The sequence below is a fragment of the Dicentrarchus labrax genome, unplaced genomic scaffold (genome assembly GCF_905237075.1).
Source record: "Dicentrarchus labrax unplaced genomic scaffold, dlabrax2021, whole genome shotgun sequence".
NCBI classification, from domain to species: domain Eukaryota; kingdom Metazoa; phylum Chordata; class Actinopteri; family Moronidae; genus Dicentrarchus; species Dicentrarchus labrax.
The window spans coordinates 14,290,605-14,314,795 of NW_026136717.1; the positions used below are offsets into that span (position 1 = coordinate 14,290,605).

Sequence of the window (24,191 nt, forward strand, 5' to 3'; positions counted from 1 at the left end):
CTAATTGTATGTGGTGGATTGTAAACGGTGGCTAAAGTTAGTTTGGGAACTGTAGCCGGTGTCTGGGGCGGACACAGCAGCCTGGTCTGCGTTGCACAGTGTTCTCTGGTGGTTTTAAACCACTGGCAAGCAGCTGCGTAGTCTGTAGGAGAAATAATTACAATTGTAGAGCTCTCTCCTTCTTTTTTGTCCCTCCTCCTCATCGTGCCCTCGTTGCCTGTCTTGCTGATGTTGGGTTTTGAGGAACCCTAGAATTGAGGGCTGTTTTTAGTGGTTGTGTGTGACGTTCTTCGTTATTCAATTTAGTCATGTCACTAAAGTTTGAGCTATGTTGGTAGCGTGCTGGCAGGCGGAGAAATGGGGATGTGTGTATTTGAATGGTCAGCCTTTGCAAAACAGTAACAGCATGACTACACTAACTAAGAAACAATTTTGTTTTGCTTGTCAGCTAAATGTTTTTGGTTCTCTGAAAGTGCAATGTCTAAGTATACTTATATTTTTTGAATCAGACCTCTACATTTGAGTTTTTCTCTCCTTTTTATTTCATTGTTTTATGGCTTCACTTCTGAGTTTAAAGGAAAGGTTTCTAGATATTGGGAAATATGCTTGTTTGCTTTTTTTTTGCTGAGATATGAGAAGATGAATACAACTGTTATATCTGCCCATTCAGTATAAAGCTGGAGCCAACAACATTTAGCTTAACTTAGCATAAAGACTGGAGAAACAGCTAGCCCTGGCCTTTACCTAGTAACACCAATAAAGCCCACTATTTAACATGCTGTATGTCATTTGTTTGAATTGCCGGACTCTTGGGCAAGCATGGTGACTTCCTTGCGGTGTTGACAAAACTCCAGGAAGTCACTGTGCCTTATCAAGAAATAGTCCGGCACATAACAACCTGTAGAACCACCAATAATTGTTGTAAATTTAACCAACATTTAGTCAGTCACTTTCTCACTAAATCAATGTTATTTTCTTCTCTAACAGCAAATCCTGCGTCACTCCCGTTCCAACGCCACCAAGGTCATTTTCCTGATCACTGATGGCTACTCTAATGGCGGGGACCCTCGGCCGGTGGCAGCAGCCCTGAGGGAACGCGGTGTTGAGATCTTTACCTTGGGCATCTGGCAGGGCAACATCAGGGAGCTTCACGACATGGCCTCACAGCCCAAGGACCAGCACTGCTACCTGGTGCACAACTTTGCTGAGTTTGAGGCCCTGGCCCGTCGTGCGCTGCATGAAGGTAGGACAGAAGGCCCCTTTCCCACTTCACCAGTTTTATCTGCACATGGGCGATTTACATCAAACCCTGTGTCTTGGTAAATTGAAGCTGAAGCTACTGCAGCTACTCTTTGTCTCTTTGAAGTCTCAGTGCTCTCTCATCATCACCATTTGACTGATAACAATATTTCTTAAGTGGAGGTTTTGACCCTTTCAATGTTCCCTTTAAAGGAAGCAGGATAATATTTCAAATGAAATCCGACAGCGTAAATTTCACACGGTCTCTTCTGTTATGTACTGCCAACAGCCATTAGACCTCACTTCCATACAGACTGGATAGAGCGAGGCTCTTTTCCCACACTTGAAGGGGACTTCCCACAATTTGGCTTTAAAACTTAAAATATCACCATAAAGTATCACAGTCGAGTACAGCTCTGAGTGTGTAGAGCGCTATAAATCCTGCACATGTACTTGCAGACTGTATATGTGCACTCTTACACACACTGTCTGAAATCCCAGACACTAGATGCAGTTGTAAAGATCAGTGAGACAGCGCAAGGATAAGACGGTGAGAATGAAAGCCAACACACACTGTAACTATCAGCTCAGCCTCCGGTCATTCTGTCTTGAAGTCTGCCCAACATCTCAAAGCACACATTCAAGTTTCTTCCTGCTCACTCAAGAAGAGCAAAATAAAGAGAAGCAGGTTCACTTCTAGAAATGTAAGTTTTAAGTTAAGTTTTTTTTAAGTTTTGGCCTCATTCTCAGTTCCTACTTACGGTCTCAATCCATTTCTTTTGCAAAATGTCTCAGCTCTGATTTATAGGATTTTGTTAGTGGCTGCTGTTTTTGGAACAATTTTAATGCTGTGAGAAGAAGATATATGGCTTTTTGCTTTTTAGTCAGTTGTACACATGTAGCTTGAGGTTACTGCAGATTTTTATTTATGCATTTCTGTGGTTAAGGTGATTTTTCACTTTGTTCTCTGATTTCTTGAGTAAAGGATGTCAGAAGTCTGTGGAAATCCACAGGCATGCAGTGAACCTGCCAGTATACAGCACTGTAATAATACACATAGTGAGATGAAGCTGAAAATTCAGTCTCAAATTAAAAAGCTTTTGAATTCAGATTTGTTTGTTTTTTTATGATGTTGAGTGTTTTTATTGCACCATCATGATAGTTATTATGTACATGCAATGATATTGTGCAAGAAATTATCTGATGCCCAGGTAATCTGATCCTACTGCAACCTGCCCTTCTCTGTGTTTTCCACCCTCAGACCTCCCTACAGGCAGCTACATCCAGGAAGATCTGTTGCGCTGCTCCTCCCTATGTGAAGCAGGCAAGGATTGCTGCGACCTGATGGCCAGCTGTAAGTGCGGCACGCACACCGGACAGTATGACTGCATCTGTGAGAAGGGATACTACGGCAAGGGTCTGCAGCACGAGTGCACAGGTAGGACAGACGGACATTTCACCGGCCTCACCCTCTACTGTATCCCAGCTGTGTCAGCAAACTCTCTGTCCAACTTGTTTTTCATCTAAGACCCTGGACAAGTTTACCCTTAGACTTGTCAGGTGGAATAAATTGGAGATAAATCAGTCCAAAACATTTGTAACCTGAGCAGTTGGGAGGCATGTGGGTTAAAAATCTGCTCTACCTTGTGTAAAAAGACTCAGAAGATCTTACTAAACAAGATAATTTACCTCCTCATGAACACCCAAAAGTCCCAGCACTTGTCACTCTTCTTGACAAACAGTCTAACCTGAAAAAGCATTTAGCCTGAGTGGTGGCAGTCAGACGCTGCAGTGCTACAATAATTAGACAACCCACTCAGTAACAAGCTGCGTCTGTGACCTGTTTAGCTTTGCTGTCTTTTGTTTTTTCACCGCGTTCCACAACCTGCTCCGAGTTCGCAGCACTAAAACAGCGCGTTCGTGCCTTAGAGATTGACATTTAGAGTTCCTTATAGTTTCTCTTCTGCTTTTCCTCATCTCCTTTACCTGTCAGCATCTCCTCCAACTCAGGGCCACTTGGCCTCAGGTCGCTGCTGAGTAATGGGTGAAAGTTAAATAAGCAGCCCGTCCACTTAACACAGTGCAAGCTGTCCACAGGGCAGATCGCTATCAACAAACCCAGTAATGTGCCGTAGAGGTGGAAGATTGAGAAAGTGATGTGTTTGTGTGTGTTCAGGACCTGGGCAGGCCTCCCTCACCTCTGACTATCTGACTCCCAGCTGGACTTACCACATCTCATACATCCATTTCTTTCTTTCTCTACAAACTGCATTTTTTTGTGGCTCTTATTGCTTCACCTCCCACCTCTGTTTCATACATATCCTTTTGAGGAACTAAAAAAATCTATTTAATCTGTTGCCAGAGTGCTCTGGTCTTAAACTTTTGTTTTTTACTACTATCAATAATGTTGCTCTAAAACTTATTATTTAATGGTTGCACACAAACATAACTTTAGATAGAGCATCAGTGAAAGTTGCACATATGTGTGTGTGTGTGTGTGTGTGTGTGTGTGTGTGTGTGTGTGTGTGTGTGTGTGTGTGTGTGTGTGTATAACCACAGTTCATCTTAGATGCAAACACAGGCATGTCCATGCATATATTAATGCAGCGCACACATGTGGAATTATTCCCTGGGTTCGATTCGAAGATAATGCAACTGTAAATTCAAGCTGAAATTGTTGAAGTGAAACAGTGTTAAGTAGTGAAAATATGGGATGCAGGAGGAATCTTTTCTTTCTCTTAAACACAAACATTAACCTTTCCTATCATCTTTCTTGTAATCTCCTCAGAATCCTTTAGAGTGTTCAAATATAATTTTAGGTAACATGATTTAACCAACTCCATGCTGTATTTACTCCACAAAATCCATCAAAACTCAGGACGTGTTAATGGTTTTCTCTACATTAGTTGGTGGGATGACTTCTTCAGTAAGAAACAATAGAAATATGTAAATGAGATAATGAGATGAGAAGTCTGCAGACAGAAACGTTTGGTATGTCTTTGCTGAGTGGAAGTGGTGAGGATGTGGTTCTGCTTTATGTGGGGAAACCCTCAAATTCCGCCTTTTAATTCTTTTGAAAGGTCCCCCTGCCGAAGTGATAGATGAACGCTGTGGCATTCATTTTGTTTTGCTTGAGTGTGTTGCTTAAAATCAATTCGCCACTGCAGACTGCAGTCCAGTTGAAAACACTTGCCAGCAACATGTGCGATGACACATTAATTTGTCTTCTAATTGTTCTTTTTTCTGGTCTGTTGAATCTCCAAAGTTACACGGCGTAATGTTGCAGTTTGACGCAGGTGGTCTCCGTCATTTAAGCGTAAGGTTAAGGGTTGATACATTATTTTTACTGAATATGTAATCACCAAACCCACAGAGGAACGTAGCAGTCTGTGTGATTGTTGGAGAGCAGAAGGACTAACAGATGCACGGCTGGTGTGTGTGTGTGTGTGTGTTTGAGTAACTGCTGCGTTAAACCTCAGTCATTTAGACGGCTCACCCTTCTTGCAGGGGAGGCAGGTGGGAGGGAATGAGTGTCACAGTAGAACTCTATATAACAATCTAACAAAAGGAAACAACGGGCCATAATCCTGATTGTATTTGCCCTACAGGTCTTCCTCTCCGTTCCCACATGGTTTCAATCCAGAATTAGATAACAGGCAGGCAAGAAGGAGGGAAAAAGGCCATTTGAGCGACAGACAAGTTTAAATAATTCTGAGTTTAAAAGTCACTGAGAGAAAGAATTTTCAAAGTGAGAGCCAAAGGAAAGGGCATCGGGGTCATCGTTGCCAAAAAGCACGCCTCCCTAATTCTCATCAGATGTTTGTCGAGACTGGAGCCCCACTCTGCTTATTAATCTGTTTTAATGGTTTAATTAATAGCAGAGAGCAGACTGCAGAGTTGGCTCAGCTGGCTGGAGGAAGGAAGGACACAGCGAGGCGCTGCAACCGCAACTGACGACTGCTTCCTCTGTCTGTCTCTCACTGGCTCATATAACAATGTCTCATGGGAGAGGAGATGGTTATTTTGTTGTGGACACTTGATTGTCTGTGAGTCGCCGTCCTCATGCTACAGAGCTGACATTTACCAAGGCTTGAAATATGTGCCACTGAAGCTGCGCTTGTGGATATGTTGGCAGGCTAAGCCACTATTAGCCTTGTTCATCTCAGTTTTGGTTTTGTTAAGTGGTGCGAAATACCCTTGTATATGTTTTTGAACACTACATTTATTGAAGGTTTTATTCTCTAATAACTTACGGGGGCTCTTTTGAAGTAGCTGTGGCTCCAAAACCAATTAGATTTGCGGTGAGAGCAGTACGTAACCAAGAAACATACAAGTAAACTCAACAAACTCCTGCTGTTTTCAGAAAAGCGTCTCTCTTTAATATTTTGTTGCTTTAACCTCAATGGGCTTGGCTGAACCAAAGGTGTTTTGTGAATTATGGGTACACCGTCTGCATTAGCAATGCCAGGGCTCCTGAGTGGCAGGCAGACGCAGCCCATACGCTGTCAGAAGTCAGAGCGAGAAGTTGCTTTGGTTTGCATAAGCTTGATGGTCGCTGTGTGGCTTCAGGTGGGCTCATTGTCTAGACTGAGAGTTTGGAGAGGTTTTAGTCTTTTTGGACTTTGTTTTCTCACATTTAACCGTCTTTGACACATCTGAAAATAATATGACCGAGCCTTAGGCCTGTCAGTGGATTATTATTATTATTGGCTGAAGGGCTCTGTTGGAAACACTATCCAAATCCCTACAGTGCACAGCAGTGTTGTTTATGAATCTGTCGACAGCCAAGTGAAACAGCCTCTTCCACAAAACACGACTGGAATCTCAGCAGATAGAAACGGATGATGAATGCAGTTTCTGCGCAGTTTGGTTTACTCTGATAGGCCAAACAGGACGTTGTTGTCTCTCTTCGAATAACGATCTCAAGCTCGCAATATCTGCATCACGAAGGATCACCAGAGGAATGGGGAAGTGGAGAGAAGTGGGGGTGCAGGAGGGTAACATGGTTTCTTCCTGTCACACATTCTGGCTTATCAGCCTCTTCTGTAGCCTGAGAGAATGACAGGAGCTCTGGACTGCGTTAATGTGGTGTCAGCACAGGCTTTGTTCTCAGGACGGCTCTGCTGGGGATGAATGAGGGAGAGCAGAAGACAGCATGAAAGAAAGAAAGATTTGGGGGGAATATCTGCAGGCTGATTTAGAGATTTAAGACGCACATGTGTGCTATAATACTTTATGATTTCCAAAATCATAATTTGCCTTTTATATGTTCCTGTGTATGTGTCATACCCTTTGTGTGTGTTATCTTTCTCAGTCTTCGAAGAAGCTTTGTAGTGTTGAATAAACTATATTCACACACTGATTTGAATTAACTGGCTCTATCCTGTGTATAGACCACACGATCTTACAGTTTATTTGATGCTATATCGGCAGTTAAATTTATGTTATTTTCATACTCTACAAGCTCTACTGTATGGGATTACATTTACAACTCCTTTCATTAGTGGATATGTTAACTGAGATATAACAAGTATGTAGCATGTGGGAAATATTAAACTCCCCCAAAAAGAAAACTTGTTTACTCAAAGTTAATAGTTGCCAATATGAAAATGCTAATTTTGTTAACTTCATGATATGGTCTTCATCAGCAGATGGAGTTTGGTAAGTTGTCATGGAAATGGCAGTGTGGTATGATGCCATAACTGACTGAGCAAACTCCAAACACTGATGAAGACTGAGTGATACAGATGAAAGCTCGAGAAAAAGCTATGAAGTGGACCTTGAGTCAAGATTTTAGTTGTGTGTGTGTGTGTGTGTGTGTGTGTGTGTGTGTGTGTGTGTGTGTGTGTGTGTGTGTGTGTGTGTGTGTGTAAGTACTGTTCCCCATTTCTTTGTATGCCAGTCAAACTCCCAAGTCCCTTACATTTGTGTCTGAATAGATTCTCTTCCACTGAGGTATAAACAGTACTTTACGTTTACTGATGGATGTGTACAATTGGGATATGAGGAAATGGATTTAACAGGCTTACCCTTCATAAGACTGTTATCAAGACATAAGCTGTTGCCTGGAATTCTGTGAGTGCAACAAAACACCCCCCCCTTCTGAGTTGATAATGGAAGAATTGCTCAACACTTACAATGTTTAGTTCACAAAAAGCTTCTTGATCCCAAGAGGAGACGCGTGGCAGCAGGGGAGCTTCGACTCGACCCTGAACATAACACATCCATCTGTCTGTAGATGCACTGAACTGGCCGTTTTCTGTGTGACTCTTGCAAGGAGGCATTCCCTGCGAGCGCAAATATTTGTGGTCTTGATGTGAATGACCGACAGATCCCGGCAGAGGAAGCCTCGAGGTGGACATAAATTAAACATAATCATAAAAATGACAGCGAGAGTGGTGGAATTTAGTTAAATGTTAAGGAGAAATATGAAAAGTGTTGAAATGGGAGGAATGTTGCAATCATTATTTCTTCTCTCTTTTCACTTCCTGGCTTCAACCCCCCTCGCTGAGGAGGTATCCAGTATAAATGAAGAACAGTCAAACTTAAAATAAAGTTCCAAAGGATAAATGTTTTTTTTTTTGCAAACTCTGAGGAATCTGGCTGAACTTGACACCGCATCCGTTATCATCATCCCCCATGCACTGTCATGCTTACACTTGCTTACACACACACACCGATTTATACTACGCAGGGATCAACACATACGGACAGCCACATGTTTTTTGGCGTGCTTTGCGTGCACTCACCTCTGGCCCATTAAAACATACCACATTCAAGGATCTGACACATACCAGATGTCTGTCTGAGGAGGTAATAGCGCGGAGCCCGACCTGAGAGAGCACAGACACCACATACTCTCCAGTCATAATAGATTAAAATAGTGAGTTGCACACTTGATTTGGACCTGTGTTAAGAAACATTTAGAGAAATGCCAAACAGTTCTCAATGACTGTAAATCTAGCTGCTCTTATATTAAGACTTCTATCTGAGAAATCTCTGTGTAGACAATAGCAAGTACAGTAGGACAATGAGACGGTCTTCTCTTCAACTGCGTCTGTTTCTTTATTGCTCTTCGTTTATGTGCTTCTCTTCTTTGCCTCTTTTGGATTAAAGACACCAATTACTGTTTGAATTTGCCGATTGTCAAAACTCATTTAGATTATTTGTAATAGTGTAATTTGGCAAACTCTCTCTGACCAATGTCAATTTCTCTTTTAGCACAGAAACAAGCAGAGACTCATGTTCTCATAGGATTACTGTGGTTGCCTAGTGACGCGACTGTAATCATAGCCTACCAAGTGCGTGTGTGTTGCCTCTGTATTTACTTTCAATATGGTCCTCTCTGGCTGCCAAGACTCAAAGAATATCTGTGTACAGTATGTTGTTGGATACAATCATTATGTGAGCTTTGTCTAGCCTTTGCACACTAGTCTTCAGGTCTTTAAAAACTCATTTTAGTAGTGTAAATAATCAAAACAATCAAATAGTCCTACAGACTGTGTGCTCAAGGAAAAGAGTTAGTTACAGGGTTTGCGTTGGTTTTCAACACGGTATAACAGTATTAAAAAGCTAGATTAAAAAGACCAACAGGTTAAAACTTTCAACACACCCCCAATAAAAATAATATGATGATGGTTTTATCCTGAGGCTGCAGCTGGGTGAAAGGCAACGGGGATCCCTAAAATCAAACAGGGTTCATCGCCTAGGAACTAGACATATGCTCAGTGAATGTCATGGCAAACTTCCCATTAAATGCTGATATTTTGTGGAAGGAATGTGGCCTGATGACGACACTAGAGGGTCAAACAATAGGATTCAACATCTGACGACCATACGAATTTACAGCAGATGTCATGGACTCCAGCCAGAGGTTTTCAAGCTACCTTGTCATCGACCTAAATGTTAGTCAAGGGCAGATGCCGACCCAACATTGGCGCTAGACGAAATGGCAAAGTTACCAGAGTCTTAGCTTGTCCTGGACCAGCAAGTTAGACATACAGAAGACTGACATTCATTAGCGCCGCTGCCAGCAGACGGCTGAAAGACGGCCACTACTTGCCACTGTCCCTCATGTTTGCTCAGTTGTTGTAATTTGCCCCTAAATGTTTTCAAAAGTAAATATATTTCTACCAGAGGAGCGAATTTGGCCAACTCATCCAGCATGTTACGTAAACATGCGAATAAAGACTCTCTATTTCCTCTAACTGCACAAATCCTAATCCCCACAGCATCAATAACCACAGCAGACTGTCTGCTTCTGTACAGTACGTCTGGGTCCGTCCAAGTCCTTGTTTCTCAATGTTTCTGTGGTGGAAATAAAAGCTTCAGTTGCTCAACATGAATTCTGGCCCAGTTTCGGTCTAGTTATGAGCAGGGGGCACATGCCTGGGATTTCCTGAGGACAAGCGGAGGAGGGTTTTTGGGGGGTTAAGCACCACCACCCCCTGACTCCCCCCATTGATTGCTTAAACTGATTGGATGGAAGTTTAGGTTTGTGTTTTTCTTTGGTGAACAGAGTGGAAAGGGAGAGAGAGGGAGGGCGATTCCTTACCCCGGAGCCATGCATCTTTTGTGGTGGATGGATGGAGAGCTTTCAGTGACTGGGCAAAGATCAGACTGGCTCTGTGCCAGACGGAGAGAGGAGGGAGGGAGGGAGGGGGGATACAGCCACTAATAACCTCAGTAATAAAGATTATTTATGTGGAACATAACTGCAAAGTGATTTACAACCCGTAAGAAATGATATGATGTTACGTTAATTAAAGCCAGACAAATAAAACATCAAAATGTGATTACAGAGGAATGAAATGGGCATATTGGGTTCAAAGTATTTATATGAAGTATACTGTATATCCCGTGTAACTGTACCTGTGAAAGTGTCTTTGAGTGATTAAAAAAAATAACACCTTAAGAGGACCAGCTGCAGCTCTTCAGTCTTGTGGCGGCTTAATGCAAAGAAACTCTCTCCCAGACTTGTTCAGTACAGCAATAAATGCTGCGTTAAATAACAGATTATTTAGCTTTTTTTAACTTGGGGTTTAGTTTTGGAGTTTAATCTGTCTGTTGGTCCGTCCACCACTTTGGTCCAGACTGAAATATCTCAACAACTACTTGATGGATTGCTATGAAATTGGGTACAAACATTTAATGTCCCCAGAAGATGAATCCTAATAATTTTAGTGATCCTCTGACTTTCCCTCTAGCGCCACCATGAAGTTGAAATTTGTGGTTTTAAGTGAAATATCTCAAAAACTATTGGATGGATTGAAACACATGAAATCTGGTTCACACATTCACGTCCCCACAGGATGAATTAAAATCACTTCCGGATCCCCAGACTTGGATCCAGGTCAAAATATGTAACTTACCCAATAATTTGTGTTCATGACCAAAAACCTGTAATAAGGACATTTCCTTCAGCCTCAGTTGTACTTTATTATTTGTGCTAATTAGCAAATGTTAGCATGATTGTGAACTTTATACATGCTTAACATCAGCATGTTAGCATTTCCATGTGAGCTCTTATTTGGATTAGAAGACAAAGGTTCTTCCTGGTCCTGTTGTATTTTCCATAGTTGTGTGCAGTTTTTCTTTTCCGATGTGCTCACTTTGGGTTTTACCACCAAATAAAGTGGTAGAGAAACAGATAAATAATCCTTATTCTCCTGGTTTTTAAGAGCCCAGTGTCTGAGTTGCCCTCAGGTGTTTTCGGACAGTCTTTCATGTTATTTGGTGTTTGAAGTTTTTGCTTTAGAGCAGACTGTATACATCAGGCTGGTGTTGAAATCCATATTAGTCCCACCCTCAACACCACATGTTTCATCCCCGTTCCACCCTCTCTCCCCTCATTAAACGACACATATAGGTCTGTAAAAGGCCTTTAATTGATGACTACTGCTGCCGTGTTTGTAGGTCAGGGATGCTGTAAAGCAGAGATGACTTGTGTTATAAACTGAGGCCACTGTGTGTGTGTGTGTGTGTGTGTGTGTGTGTGTGTGTGTGTGTGTGTGTGTGTGTGTGTGTGTAAAAAAAGAGACAGAGATGAAGGAGCTAGGAGGCAGAGAGGCTATAAACTGGGCCTAATAGGACCTTCCTCTCTGCAGGAGAGTATGAAGAACAAGGAGCCGTGAAACAGCCAGTGGTGCGAAGCAGAACCTCACTGTGTCATTAACACTCCTCCTACGTTCATCCTTTCCTTCATCTCTCTTTCCATCGCTCTGTCAATTTCTCTTTTATTTTCTTCCTGCCCTTCACAGCCAGGTCCGATCCCCCCTCTTCTCTCTCCGTCTTTCCGAGCCTCTCTCCAGCTATTGTACCGTGTCACCAGGTGCGGCAGGTGTAAATTAGCCTTTTACACAGTGGTATTAAGCAGACCAGAAACACCCCCTTGTTAAATCTGCTCTGATCTGATTCCTAGTTTGAACACTGACCACAGGTAGAGACATAAACTATCTATGTTTTGTAGTAATCAATTAATGGTTTAGTGTCAGAATCCCATCCAATGGGATGTGTTCAAATGCTCCAAAATCAAAAAAATTTAATTAACGATGATGAAAATCTTCACTATTAAGTTTTGTTTGTTTTTTTTTACTTTTATATAGTTATTTATCATTATTCAATTTACTACTCATTCAAATTGTTTTTAATTATCAGTCACCACTACTGTCAGGCCTTCACTGATGAATATTTTTTGATCGACCGACCAACCTAATAGTAAAAAGTCCCAGATCTTTTCCTAAAACTAATAACTGTGAGCAGTTTTCATTTGCATTTGTGAATCTATGATAGTTTTTTTTTAATTATTATTCTGTTTCATTGAAAATACTCAGTTAGTCCATATGAAACGTAGTGAAAACACTCTTGTACGAGCAGGACTTGATGCACTTAAAAGGAAGTCATAGGATTAAATCACATGACACATACTTCTTAAACAGTTTTACATTTTGTGGAAAACATTCACCAGTTTTCCTCATACGATTAAGGGATAGTACAAAGTAAATAATTGCTGTTATATCAGAGGTATATTATGAGTATACTAACTTCAGGCACTATGTACTGGCAACTTATACAGTGCTGTGTAAAGTATTTTACAAACAAAATAAACAATAACGAATCCCCTATGAACTCCGACTGTAGCCAAGAATGATAATGTTGTTTTGCTTCCTCATACAGCTTTTTTAATCGTGATCTTTTGTGCCACTAACATCACCCCTGGCCTGACAAAGTGCACATTGTTAGGAGGCCAAAAAAAAAAAATCATCAGTCGATCTCTTATCTGCTTTGACTTTTTGCACTTAAAATATTTAAACTTCTTTGTGCTTCCATTTCTCTCTCACACATAATCTAAACTGACAAATGTGCCCAGTGGAATTTAAGGTGGAAGTAATTTCTCCTTTTGCATCTTAAGTGCTTTTTCTCCAGTGTCTTTTTCAAGGCCTTTGCCCTTCTTCAAATCCAACATGTTTGTCCCTTTCTGTGACCCCCATCCGTCTCTGGATGTTTTCACCGACCTTCTTCAGTGCTCTTTCGGGCTCCCTCCTACTTCCTTTCACTTTCTGATCCTCCCGTTCTGTGTGTGTGAGCTGTTGACTGAAATCCCTCCAGTTGGTGGGAGGTGATGAAGAGGGACACACGCAACGTCAAAGGTCACAAGGCTAAGGATGGAGGAAGTCGGCAGCTGCCAGCTTTCTGGAAGAGAAGCATCTGTCTCTCTTTGTTTTTCTCTGGCTCTGTGACGCACCAATCGGCTCCTGTTCGGACTCAACGGAGTTCTTCAACTCTAGATATTGCTGTGGTTCAGTAGTGTGTTGTGTCCGTGTACATCAATGCTAAAACAATTCTGCACAGCTTTTTAGTCTGAGGCAGCGTGAGATGATGTTTGGGTGTGGAGAGTTGGCAGGATGACAGGGCAGTTACCCAGATTGTTTTCAGTCTGTTTGTGACTTTCATTTGGATTAGCATCTGCTTTATGTGCACACAAAATACACAAAACATACTGACACATAAAGAAACACACACTGGATTGCCCCATGTCCTGTCAGTGACTCTGTTTAGCAAGTCCCTGATCTCAGAAGCCCAGAGGGGAACACCAACTCTGTGCCACTTTGGGAATGGGAGTGTTTGTGGTGGATTAGAGTATGTATATGAGTGTGTGCTTTTACACATGCATGTACTGTCTGATAACACATCCTTTGTAAAAACGTTGAGGAATTTGGTGAAACGGTGACGTAATGAAAACTTTTTTCCTTTAAACATGTTAGTGTTAGCGTTCTGAGTGTTATGCTACGTTGTCCCGAGTGTACTGAGATCATACCACGGTCTTTTATCACAACATTTCTCAGCACACTGACATCTGTAATCAGGCGCACCAGACTGGGGACCAACCTGTGTTTGTACAGTTGTTTAGCGGTTTGCCTCGCTCTCCCGTTGAATCCCAGTGTTCCCGGAGTCTGTAATAAGCTAGCAGGACAAGTCTCCCTGTCCTTGGGAATCCATAAGAGGTATCTAGCAATTGCGGTGAAGTAATTCTCCTTCGGGAATAGGGTTGAATAATAAGCAGGCAAACAGCGATGGAACAGCCACTGAACTTCCTCAGTTTCCTCTCCAAAGACTGCCTTGCACCACATCGCAGAAGTTTCACATTCTTGGGATCAGGGGGTCCGTGGAAGTCCGTTTCCCCCCCAGATGGAGGCTGTGTAGGTGGACAGCTGTGCAGCAGCCACATTTCACCCCCATCCCCCTTTTTTTTCACTCCACAATCCAGCTGGAGAGCACTTCAATGAGACTCGGGCGATGTGATTTAAATCCTCCTGAGATTCCACCGGGGATGGGATTCACAAACTTATTTTTCTGCTACAGGTGACCCATGTATTGAGGTTGGACAATTCCTGTGACCCTTATTGTTGCAAACGCAGACACATCGCACACCTTGGTCTTTGAATCAATGAGGGCTGAATGTATCCTCTAGTGGAGCAGAAACAAAACCAGGTGACAGCTGTCTGTAGGACGGCGATTTTTCTCAGTGGATTTAAAGTCTGAAATGTAGAAAGCTTCCGGTTCATAATAAATAGCTTAAATTGTAGTTTTATTAGAACTGGAAGGTTTCCAGTGTTGTGCTCAGGGACACTTCAGCAGGGAGGAATTTCCCTATTTACAGTATATTATCTTTGGCACTCATTTTCTCACTTTAATAAGATGATCATATTTTCATTTTAAGCACAAGGAATTTGCCTTTGTGTCACTGGTGTTCGGTGATGCTTCACTTTAGTAGCTTCTTCATGAAGTCACGAGTCTTTGGGAAACTCAAAACTGCTGTATGGAGCAGTGTGATTGAAATGGTGAATGGTAGACAGATACTAATGCTTTGTCACAGAAGTGCAATAATAGGGGGGCTTGTAACTGTCTGAATGTAGAGGTGTAGTCTTCAGTCACTGCCATTAGGGCTGAATGTGATTAACTTTCTGACACTTGTAGGATTAAAGTGTCCATCTTAGTTGCACATATGTATCCTTGATATTCCTCACATCCCTAAATCCCACTGTTTTTAAGCTCTCCTGGTGGTCCAGATGAATTCTGCAGTTCGATGCATATAATCTGCTGGCTCGTAATAAATGTATATACATCATATGTGTTTACCTGAAATTAAACATTCAAACTGAGGACCAGTTTCTTCAAGGTTCTGTTGGACCTTTTGCGTGAACGTCTGTTTTTGTGGGCTAGACTATACATTTTAATTGTCCATTTCCATTGTCTATTTATGCACCTCAAGTGTTCATGGGAAGCCTCAGTTAAGAGTGGAAAGTTTCCTCGCATGTGAACATTGTTTTCTCAGTGAAATACCCTGGAATTTAAGGCCCAACTTAACAACATTTCTTGTGTGAGAGGGCCTTCGACCACAAGCGGCCAGGCCTCTGTCCAGATTTAGCAGCCCATTCACAACATTGCTGGACTTCCTCGGACTCCATTATTTGGCTTTGAAGACGACCGACAGACAGAATTGGGTCACGGAATCACAAATATTATTGGATCACAGAAATATGTTTTACTTTTATTGTTAAAAGTAGATGCAAGGTGCCAGTAAAATGCCAAAGACCTGAAGATATTCTTACATGGCAGCGATGCCAAAACAAAGGTCAGTAACAAGAAAGGACAAGATTCTACATCTTACTGAGGCTGGGTATCACACTCTTCATGGTCATATGTTCAGGCTTGTTAAGGTTTTCTTTTATCAGATATGATCTAATATGAATCAGGAAACTTCTGTAACTTTATGCTATAATTTGGTTTGGCAAGGTTCTTTATTTAGTACTGATGCATTCAGGAGTTTGGCATATTTTGTTAAACAAGAAAAAGGTTATAACATGTTTATGTTCTCTAAAGTAAGGTATCTGATGTTGTCAAAAGCTCAAACAAAGGGTCAGTGTCATCACATAGGGCAACTTTATTTTGTTGGTATTTTTAGCTGAATCATATTTAAATGGTTTTAGATTTGACAAATGACAATACAAAGATTCTGTATGTCAAAATAAAATAAGATTGTATACAAGAAAAACACACATTTCTATCTTTATTTGACAGGGTGACTCATTGTTTTGGTCACAACCGACCTCTCTAATCCTCCTTGTGTGCAAATGTGTGCAATCAATAAAACAAACTGACTGTTGCTGAAATAAAAGCAGGCGTACAAGAACTGTGCTAACATGAAATAGTCTAAAATAAGCAGAATTATAGTTTAGATCAAGAACTATCTGATCAAAGACTATGTAAACAAGATCTGACCAGATGAACCACGCTGACTTGCAAAATTTGCCTATTTTGAGGTTTACATTGTTTCTAAGTAGAAAACATCAGTTTATTTAAAGTTCATAGTCCCTGTTATAAGAAATAAGTGGTTAATGTTCAAGATATCATGTGGGAAGCAGTGTGTGTGTGTCTGTGTGTGAGAGAGAGAGAGAGTACTGTATGGATTGGCATGTGTGTTTGCAAGCATGTGTTTGTGGATTTTGTTGGACTTAGCAGAATGTGTCCTTGTGCGATGAAAACCACTCTCTCTCTCTCTCTGTTTGTCATTGTGGCGGAGGAGGCAGATGTTCTGGATCTCCTTTCATCGTTTCCGTCCCAGTCTGTTTTTAGGCCTTGCTAATCGAACACAGTCTCCCCCTAGAGACAGTAGAGATTCTCGTGTGATAGTAACTTTTGGCTCCTGGACCAGACGTATCTGCCAGTTTAAATGACTTACTTCATATTAGGAAAAAGGGCTTTAACAGATAAACTGGTCTGCGCCCGGTTTTGATTTTTTATTTTGACTCCCAGTTTAATCCTAAGAGAATGTGTTTTTATTTTTTTTGCTTTGTATTCAAAGGCAAGGCTCAAAGACACTAGTATAACACAGCTGAATCGCCAACAAAGCTGTCAGTAGTCAAGTTGCATTGTGGGTAATTCAGGAGACAGGTTTTGTCAATGAAGAGACACGTGTGGAATAAAAAAGATGATATCTCTGCTTCTGCTGCATCGATGCATTAAGTCCAACAATGTTATAGGAGTAAAAAGCTAAATTAGTGGAGAATTCTTCTAAATGATAAAACTGGTGTTATTCTATATTTTTGTCCCATAAAACACCCAAAGCAACAATCCATTACAGTGTCTCTCAATACATTTCGACCCTGTCTATGGCACCCAATATCACCCCCAAGCCCTTTGGTTCCTCCTGCAGACGTAAATCTTTAAAAACAAGTTACAAATATAATCTAATTTCTTTTTTTCTAAAGACTTAAACAGACTAGGCATAAACTGTGCATTTGTTGGGGACGATTTACAGCTGCAGATTGATACACTTGGTGCTCTAGAAAGTAGTTACACAACAGAACAATGTATGTGGGACTGACTACAGTAGCCATGTTTAATGTAATAAAATATCAGAATCAGAATCAGAAATACTTTAATAATCCACGTGGGGAAATTACTTCATGTGTCTCATTGTATCATGTGTTTGAGGTCTTTGATACAGGAATAAGTCAAGTCAATAAATCAAGTTTTGGCTACTGTACACAAGTAATTATGGTTAAAAGGATAAATTAATTGCTCGGTTGATTGCTCGGTTGATTTGTTGGCAATAAGAAAAATTCAGAGTATCTGCACATTTACCATTTAAATGGAGGTTAGAGCAGACCTCGGGTCAGTGATTGAGGGAGTCAAAGTTGGTCGCCAGTTTGCAGGAATGATGAAGGAGACATGCCTTGTTGGAAAATCAGACATCCATTTTGATAACTCAGTTTATCTCCTGTCTCCTCTCATAAATGATTGTTTGGCTGTACTCACAACTCGCTTTATTAAAGTAATATGTCTCGCTGATGTAGATTTTTAAAGAAACTATTCAAAAACTTAATTTTCAAAAGGATGTTATGAGAATCGGAAAGTATGAAAGCTGGTGATGTCATGGTACATCATTTAACTTCACTATTAGTTATTAAGATTGCTCAAATATTGCTTTAGCTTTAAATAAATAGCTTCTGATCACAGAGGCTCGCTCTTTCCTTTCCTGAGATCATTACTGGGTACAGTAGTGCTCTTTGACCAGCTGCTGTCTCTCTATATGGTTACAGCTAGTCCAGACACAGCAGGCTCTTTCTGTTTTATGGTCATCTGGCCCGCTGACGGTCCACTTCCTCTCTGAATGAAGGGTACAGTGCAGCAGCAGAGTTAACTCTGCAGCCATAGGCAGTAACTAGATGGACCCAAAACTGCGTAATTCAGACAGGATCCAAACACAATTAGTTTCAGTATGGGGTCCGACTTTTGGCTCAAGTCACGGAGCAGCGATACATTTTAAAGGAAGTTCACACAGTTTCCTCCATATTCAGCTTCCAGCTTTTCCTTTTTTATTTTAGATTCATTGCTGCTCGTTTCTTTCATCATTTATTCCTTCCTGTCCATCCCTCCCTCCCTCCTTAGTCCGGACTCCCGTAGCCAGAAGCCAGGTCTGGTCTTTTCTAAACTCTGTGTGTGGGTGCGTATGTGTGCGACCATGCATCTGTCTGTGTACATTTCTACCTGCCAGCACATGCAAACTGCCAGGAATTGAAATTTTATATTTTTTCGATACAGTATTTCCACTGTTGCGCTCTGGGTGAATTATTATTCGCATTAAATATGACTAGGCTTCCTGTAAACCTTAAATGAAGCTGTAAAACAGATTGCTGAGGACTTGAACAGAGGGGACACTTTTAGCTGTCGGACCATCTTATGTAAGATACCTCCTCTGAGATTAAAAGACCCAGGATGGAGAGGCTGCATCGGCTGCATCGGCTGCTTTTGTTATCAAATGAAAACCTCAGACACACACACACACACACACACACACACACACACACACACACACACACACACACACACACACACCGTCTACACGCGAACAGGTATACCACATGTTTTTTTTTGTGTGTGTGTGTGTGTGTGTGTGTGTGTGTGTGTGATGTGGGTTACTGGGTGCATTTTAGTGCCAGCAGCCAGTGCCTGCTTTACAGTCGGTTAACATCTCCTGGCTGACCTGCTGCTGGGTTTCAGCTGAGGGGGGAGACGTGGGGAGGGTGAGTGTGGTGAGAGGCCAGGCTGGCATTGGCTCAGCAGTGGAAATTCTCACCTGGCCTCTGGCTTAGCGGCGAGTAAATGAGTTGTGAAGAATATTAGTACTGTGGATTCTCTGTTGCCTACTGTACAGAACAGCTTGTAATTGAACCTGCTCGGTGAGGGTTTTTCGACACAGTTTACTTAAGCTTAACGTCGTAGGAGATTCTGTACTGATGCCAACAAAGACAGCGATATAAAGTGATATATAATCTTTTGTCCTGGAAAAAAAAACTATTACTATTAACTAGACTTGCTACTGACACTAATGGGTTTGAATCCCATCAGATATCCCATGTGGATTCATGTTTTTTTTTTTTTTTTTTATTAAAAGTGTTTAAATGATGTGTGTGGGTGTGGGCTGTGAAAGTTTATGATTTTCTCATTTAAAGGGCACAACACCAAATTAAACTGTCTAAGCAGCCTTCTGAAACCTTTTTCTCCGTAGCCTGTTTTGATTTAGAAACTTCTGTAGTCACTACAATGAGTTTGTTTTTCCAATTAATGCAAACAACATTTGGATTTGCTTGAGCAGACTATGATGTGAGTAACATTGCCGCACCCAGGCAAGAAACTACAGCTTTAATCTGTTAACAAACTAATTCTATTTGATACTTATGTAATATAATTAGGTCTAATTCTATGGTTTAACAGTTATGTGTCTGACACTATATGGTTGCAGACTGGAGTCATAGAACAACAAAGAGAGATTAATCTGTGCCGGGAGGCTCATATGATGCACGTCCAATAAACCCACGTCACGTATGCATCTGTATGAAAGAAGGACCAAGAAACTAGTCACATTATACAGTAGATAGAGCTAAAGTCATGAAAAGTCCTGTTCTGTCTAGTCTCTGTTCAATGCAATCTGTCATTCAGCCTTTCTTTAATCATTCTATTAAAAAAAAGAAGCGTGTTCCTGGGGTTTACTCCATTTTGTCAGACAAATCACATCCACTACAGCGCTCGCTATAAAAAGATCAGAGCTGAGACAATTAGTCAACCAAGCGATTGAACCATTCTGTAACTACTTAATTAGTCATCAAAGTCATTTTTAAAAAGCAAAGCAGCCAAATATCCACCTCCATATAATACACTCTATGATAAACTGAGTGTGTTTGGGCTCCAAACTATTATTACAGATAATAATAACCAAGAAAAAGCCACCCTGTGGTGCAGGAAACCACAATGTGCATTCCTAATAACCTCCTGACATCCAGTGGACCAAACCATTAATCGGTCATACAATCTTCAGTCATTTCCTTAAAGGGTTTTTCTATGACTACGGACGCGACGGTGTGAATCATACGTACGTGGGAATAGCAACTGCCATCATCGAAGATAAAGTGTGTGTCATGTGTTTGAAAGGTTTTGCGTACACAGGAACAAAAACATCACGGAAGAAAATTGCTTTGACTTCGGGGAGCAACTGATAAAGCTTTTTCCTCTGCAGAGTGAACCAGTAATCGCTGTGAATTATGGGAATTACCAGCGCAGCAAATTGCTTGTGTGAAACTACCCCTGTAATGGCTGATAAGGGCTGTTGTCCCTGGTAATACCATAATTCAAATAGTGTATAATCAGAATTTTGGAGCTAATTTAACGTAGTTAATCTAATAACATCAGAGACTTATGAGGTCACTGGATTACGTCACTGAATATATTGCAGCGGATTATGTCAAATTTAATCAGGTAATCTGTAATTTATGAGCAATCCCATGTGAAACTAACCTTTAAACTTCGATAAAATCATGTGATGCGTTCAGTCAGTCATTTTCACTCCTCTGCAACGCAACTGAGACTGTTTTTGCGTTGATTGATGGAGAATGAAAGAATGTTGGAGGACCTTAATATGACCCTCCGCTTCTTCATCTTTACAACATGTCCTCTGATCGGACTCAGGTGATACTAATAGGAAACACGCTGTATGTCTGTGTGTGTCTGTGAGTGTGTGCGCGTGCAGGTGATCAAAAGGCTTTTTCCTAATGTAGCCCATGTGCGATTACATGCGAACCGTAACTGGTTTTAGATGCTCATAAACCTTTCTTTGATTGTTGCATTTCTTTGTAATGAAAACGCTCAATCGTGTTCGTTTTCCCTGCTTGGAATAATTAAGATGCTGAACTGAGCTTGTCTTCTTTACCTAGCCAGTGAGATCATTTTGTCTTTTTTTTTGCCACATTTTCCACCACTACATGTCCAGACATGAATATGATCAAAGTCTTCTCATAAATCTGTAAAGCTGTTTTTCAGTTTCAGTCACGAAGCTTTTTTAGCTGTCTTGCAGTAGCGAGACAGTTTTTCATTTCAGCTTAATTTTCTTTTATACATGTCCATCATCCAATCTTTCCATCCAGCTGTCTCTCTGTGTCTTTGTGCGTGACATTGCATACATTTATAGTCAGCAGCAGTTTGTTTCCAGCTACAGTATTTCTCCTCTCCTCCAACCAGCATGTCCACCCGGCACCTATAAACCAGAGGGAACACCAGGAGGCCTGAGCACCTGCCTGTCATGCCCCGACCTGCAGCACACCTCCCAGCCTGGCAGCACCTCCCTCAGTGACTGCGTCTGCAAGCCGGGCTATCAGCCAATCGGCATGACCTGCCAGGGTAAGAGCAACTGACCTGTTAACTGCACATATATATTTGATCTGAACCCTGGTTTGACACCTTCTATAGTCAGCTGATAAAACAGATTAATGATTCAACCTGTATCATGTCCATGAAAGCTTTTACATTTGTTATTTTTACCAATTTAAACATTAAATGTCATGCAAGGCTTGCCCAAGACAACATTTCTGCAACATAAGAAATGGCCGTAACAGTAATGGTGTGTTTGAACTGAGCAGTTAGCACTTAGCAGAACTGGCCAGTTAGTGTGAGCAGTAATAAGCCTTAATAGCTGGATGCCAAGAGAAAAAATCACCATGTGCAGTAACTAGAAATACAGTACATCAGGAGAAAAGCCAAGAAAAAAGACATCATATAACATATTTACATATAATATAATACAACATTATTATATGTGAACATCCTGTGTAAATGCAGCAGATTTTGATCACATCTTAATGACGCTTTTTTGGGAACTATAATACAGTTTAAATACATTCTCCATGAGCGAGAAGAAAATGATGAAATTGATGCTTTGGCAAGATGGCACAGGATTTAGCAAGAGTGCTGGGTTTGAACCAGGAAATATTTCCCTACAAGGACTAATTGACTATAACTTACCTTACTTATCTACGAAGGCAGTCAGTAAAAAGACACAAATAAACGGAGAAAACAGTACTTTGCAGGCAATTTACCAATTAATAATAGATAAAAATCCTCCTTTCAACTAGCTCTTTATCTCACTCTGACTGTAACAAGTCGGTCCATCCAGTTGAAACCCTGGAAAAAGTTTTATTTTCAGGCCTGATGAGTTTGTAATGATGTGGAAAACTATATCAAGGCTTTAATGGGTGGATAAACACGTATCATAAAGTAAGAAATATGGGAGTTTGTGACCAATAAGGGTGAGGGCAGTGAAAATCATGAAGGTTTGTAAATGTAATGATACACAAAGCTAAATCAGCTGGAACAGAAACACAGTATTCCTCAGAATTACACTATAAACCTGCTGCCAGTAATTACAGCCCCCCCCTTCCTCATTCCTTGAAGGATGAGCCAGTGATTTCCACACTGCACTTCATGTGAATACAATGATTTTCATTAATCATCAGTTTCATGGATTGCGTTGTGCTCTCTCTTCCTCCCTCTGTGTAGATTGAGGAGAGGATGTTTGACAACCTGTAATTTTCTGCTTTCATGCTTTCTTATCCATTTTGTCAGGAACATTAACTTTCCACTGACTCCCAGAGTCAGTGTTTCCCACCAGCAGGCTTTCTGTGTGTGTGTGTGTGTGTGTGTGTGTGTGTGTGTGTGTGTGTGTGTGTGTGTGTGTGTGTGTGTGTGTGTGTGGTGTGGTGTGTGTTACATTATGTGTCTGTTAGTTTTTCAATGTCTTTTTGTGTTAACTACAATATGAAAATCAGGACTTCATGTTTTTCTCTTCTCTCGTCTTCTCCCAGTGGTATACTGTCCAGCACTGTCTCCTCCAGAAAATGGCTTTTTCATCCAAAATGTCTGTAACAACCACTTCGAAGCAGCCTGCGGTGTGCGATGCCAGCCAGATTTTGACCTCCAGGGAACCAGCATCAGGCTGTGCCAGGCTGACGGCACCTGGTCAGGGACACCTGCCAGCTGCAGAGGTGAGGAGGAAGAAGGCCTGATGCATGGTGATGAAATATCATATTAATAAAATCATCACAGTTGGAGGTGTCCTTGGATTTTCTGGCAGCAACTTTGGAGGGTTCATTCTCGAATGTCATAGTTTACTGCCACTATAAAGAGGAAAACTGAGTGTTTACCAGTTCAGAAGGAACCAGAATCATGCATTCATTGAAATTAACTACTAACAAGCACAAATAATGACCTAATACAGGTGGGAGGCTTTGAGGGGGAGGCTTTGAGCACCTTCTCACCTTAAAAAGCAAAGACTGCTGTTGCAACCCTGTAGGCTGAGGGTTTTAATGCTCTTCCAAATCTCTCGCTTTCCCTTTGTGTTCACTCTAATAAAGACATTATAAAGGAAGAGGCAGTGTGAATAATGAAGCTAAAATGCATTGGTAGGTATTTGGCAAAGTAAGTAAACACAGAAATCTGATTGGCTGCTGATGATCAGAAAGAATTTGTCTTTCTTTAGCTTGTTGATCATCTGAATATCAGTCAGCTTCTTATGGAAATTAATGGTGTGTTGCTTATAATGTAGTTTATAAAGTAAATGCTCCATTTGTTCTAGCTTCAATTATAGCCAAATATCTAAAAAAAATGAGTTAAGCGACAAGCTTTTTGCAAATTGCATTGATTTTTATATTATAGCCATAACACACTTTGTATTATCTTAATACATACAGTATGTTGCAATGCAATGCTTCTAGCTGTATAGTGATTACATACATACATATAAGCTTGTCTGACTGATCCCAGCAGGTCCCTCCACACCACGTCTCTCATAACTCCTCATTAAACTACAGGACGTTCATCAAAGCTGAGGGTGAACCTTCATAAACATTTATGTTGCACTAAATCCACTTATAGCGAGTGATTTGATCTGTTGTACGCATTCACTGCGAGCCTCCTGCAAGACGGAGCAAGAGGGAGGCCGCGTGTGACGATGTGTAAAGATTTTTCGCTGTATATTGAGATCATATGTGTTTAGACTGAACAAAGAATCAACATTTACTGGGAGGCTACTGCTTTCTGCCAGGCCAGATGTTTAGAGAGAG

General features: G+C 41.1%; 1 protein-coding gene across 3 annotated transcripts in view; it reads left to right on the plus strand.

Moving 5' to 3' along the window:
- svep1 (sushi, von Willebrand factor type A, EGF and pentraxin domain containing 1) overlaps nucleotides 1-24,191 on the plus strand; it is an 87,881-nt gene that overhangs the window by 23,500 nt on the left and 40,190 nt on the right. For all 3 annotated transcript variants that reach the window (XM_051428744.1, XM_051428743.1, XM_051428745.1), the window contains exons 2-5: nucleotides 988-1,243; nucleotides 2,501-2,677; nucleotides 21,316-21,474; nucleotides 22,935-23,114. In XM_051428744.1, coding sequence (XP_051284704.1) covers nucleotides 988-1,243; nucleotides 2,501-2,677; nucleotides 21,316-21,474; nucleotides 22,935-23,114 — 772 coding nt within the window. The remainder of the gene's footprint in view (nucleotides 1-987; nucleotides 1,244-2,500; nucleotides 2,678-21,315; nucleotides 21,475-22,934; nucleotides 23,115-24,191) is intronic.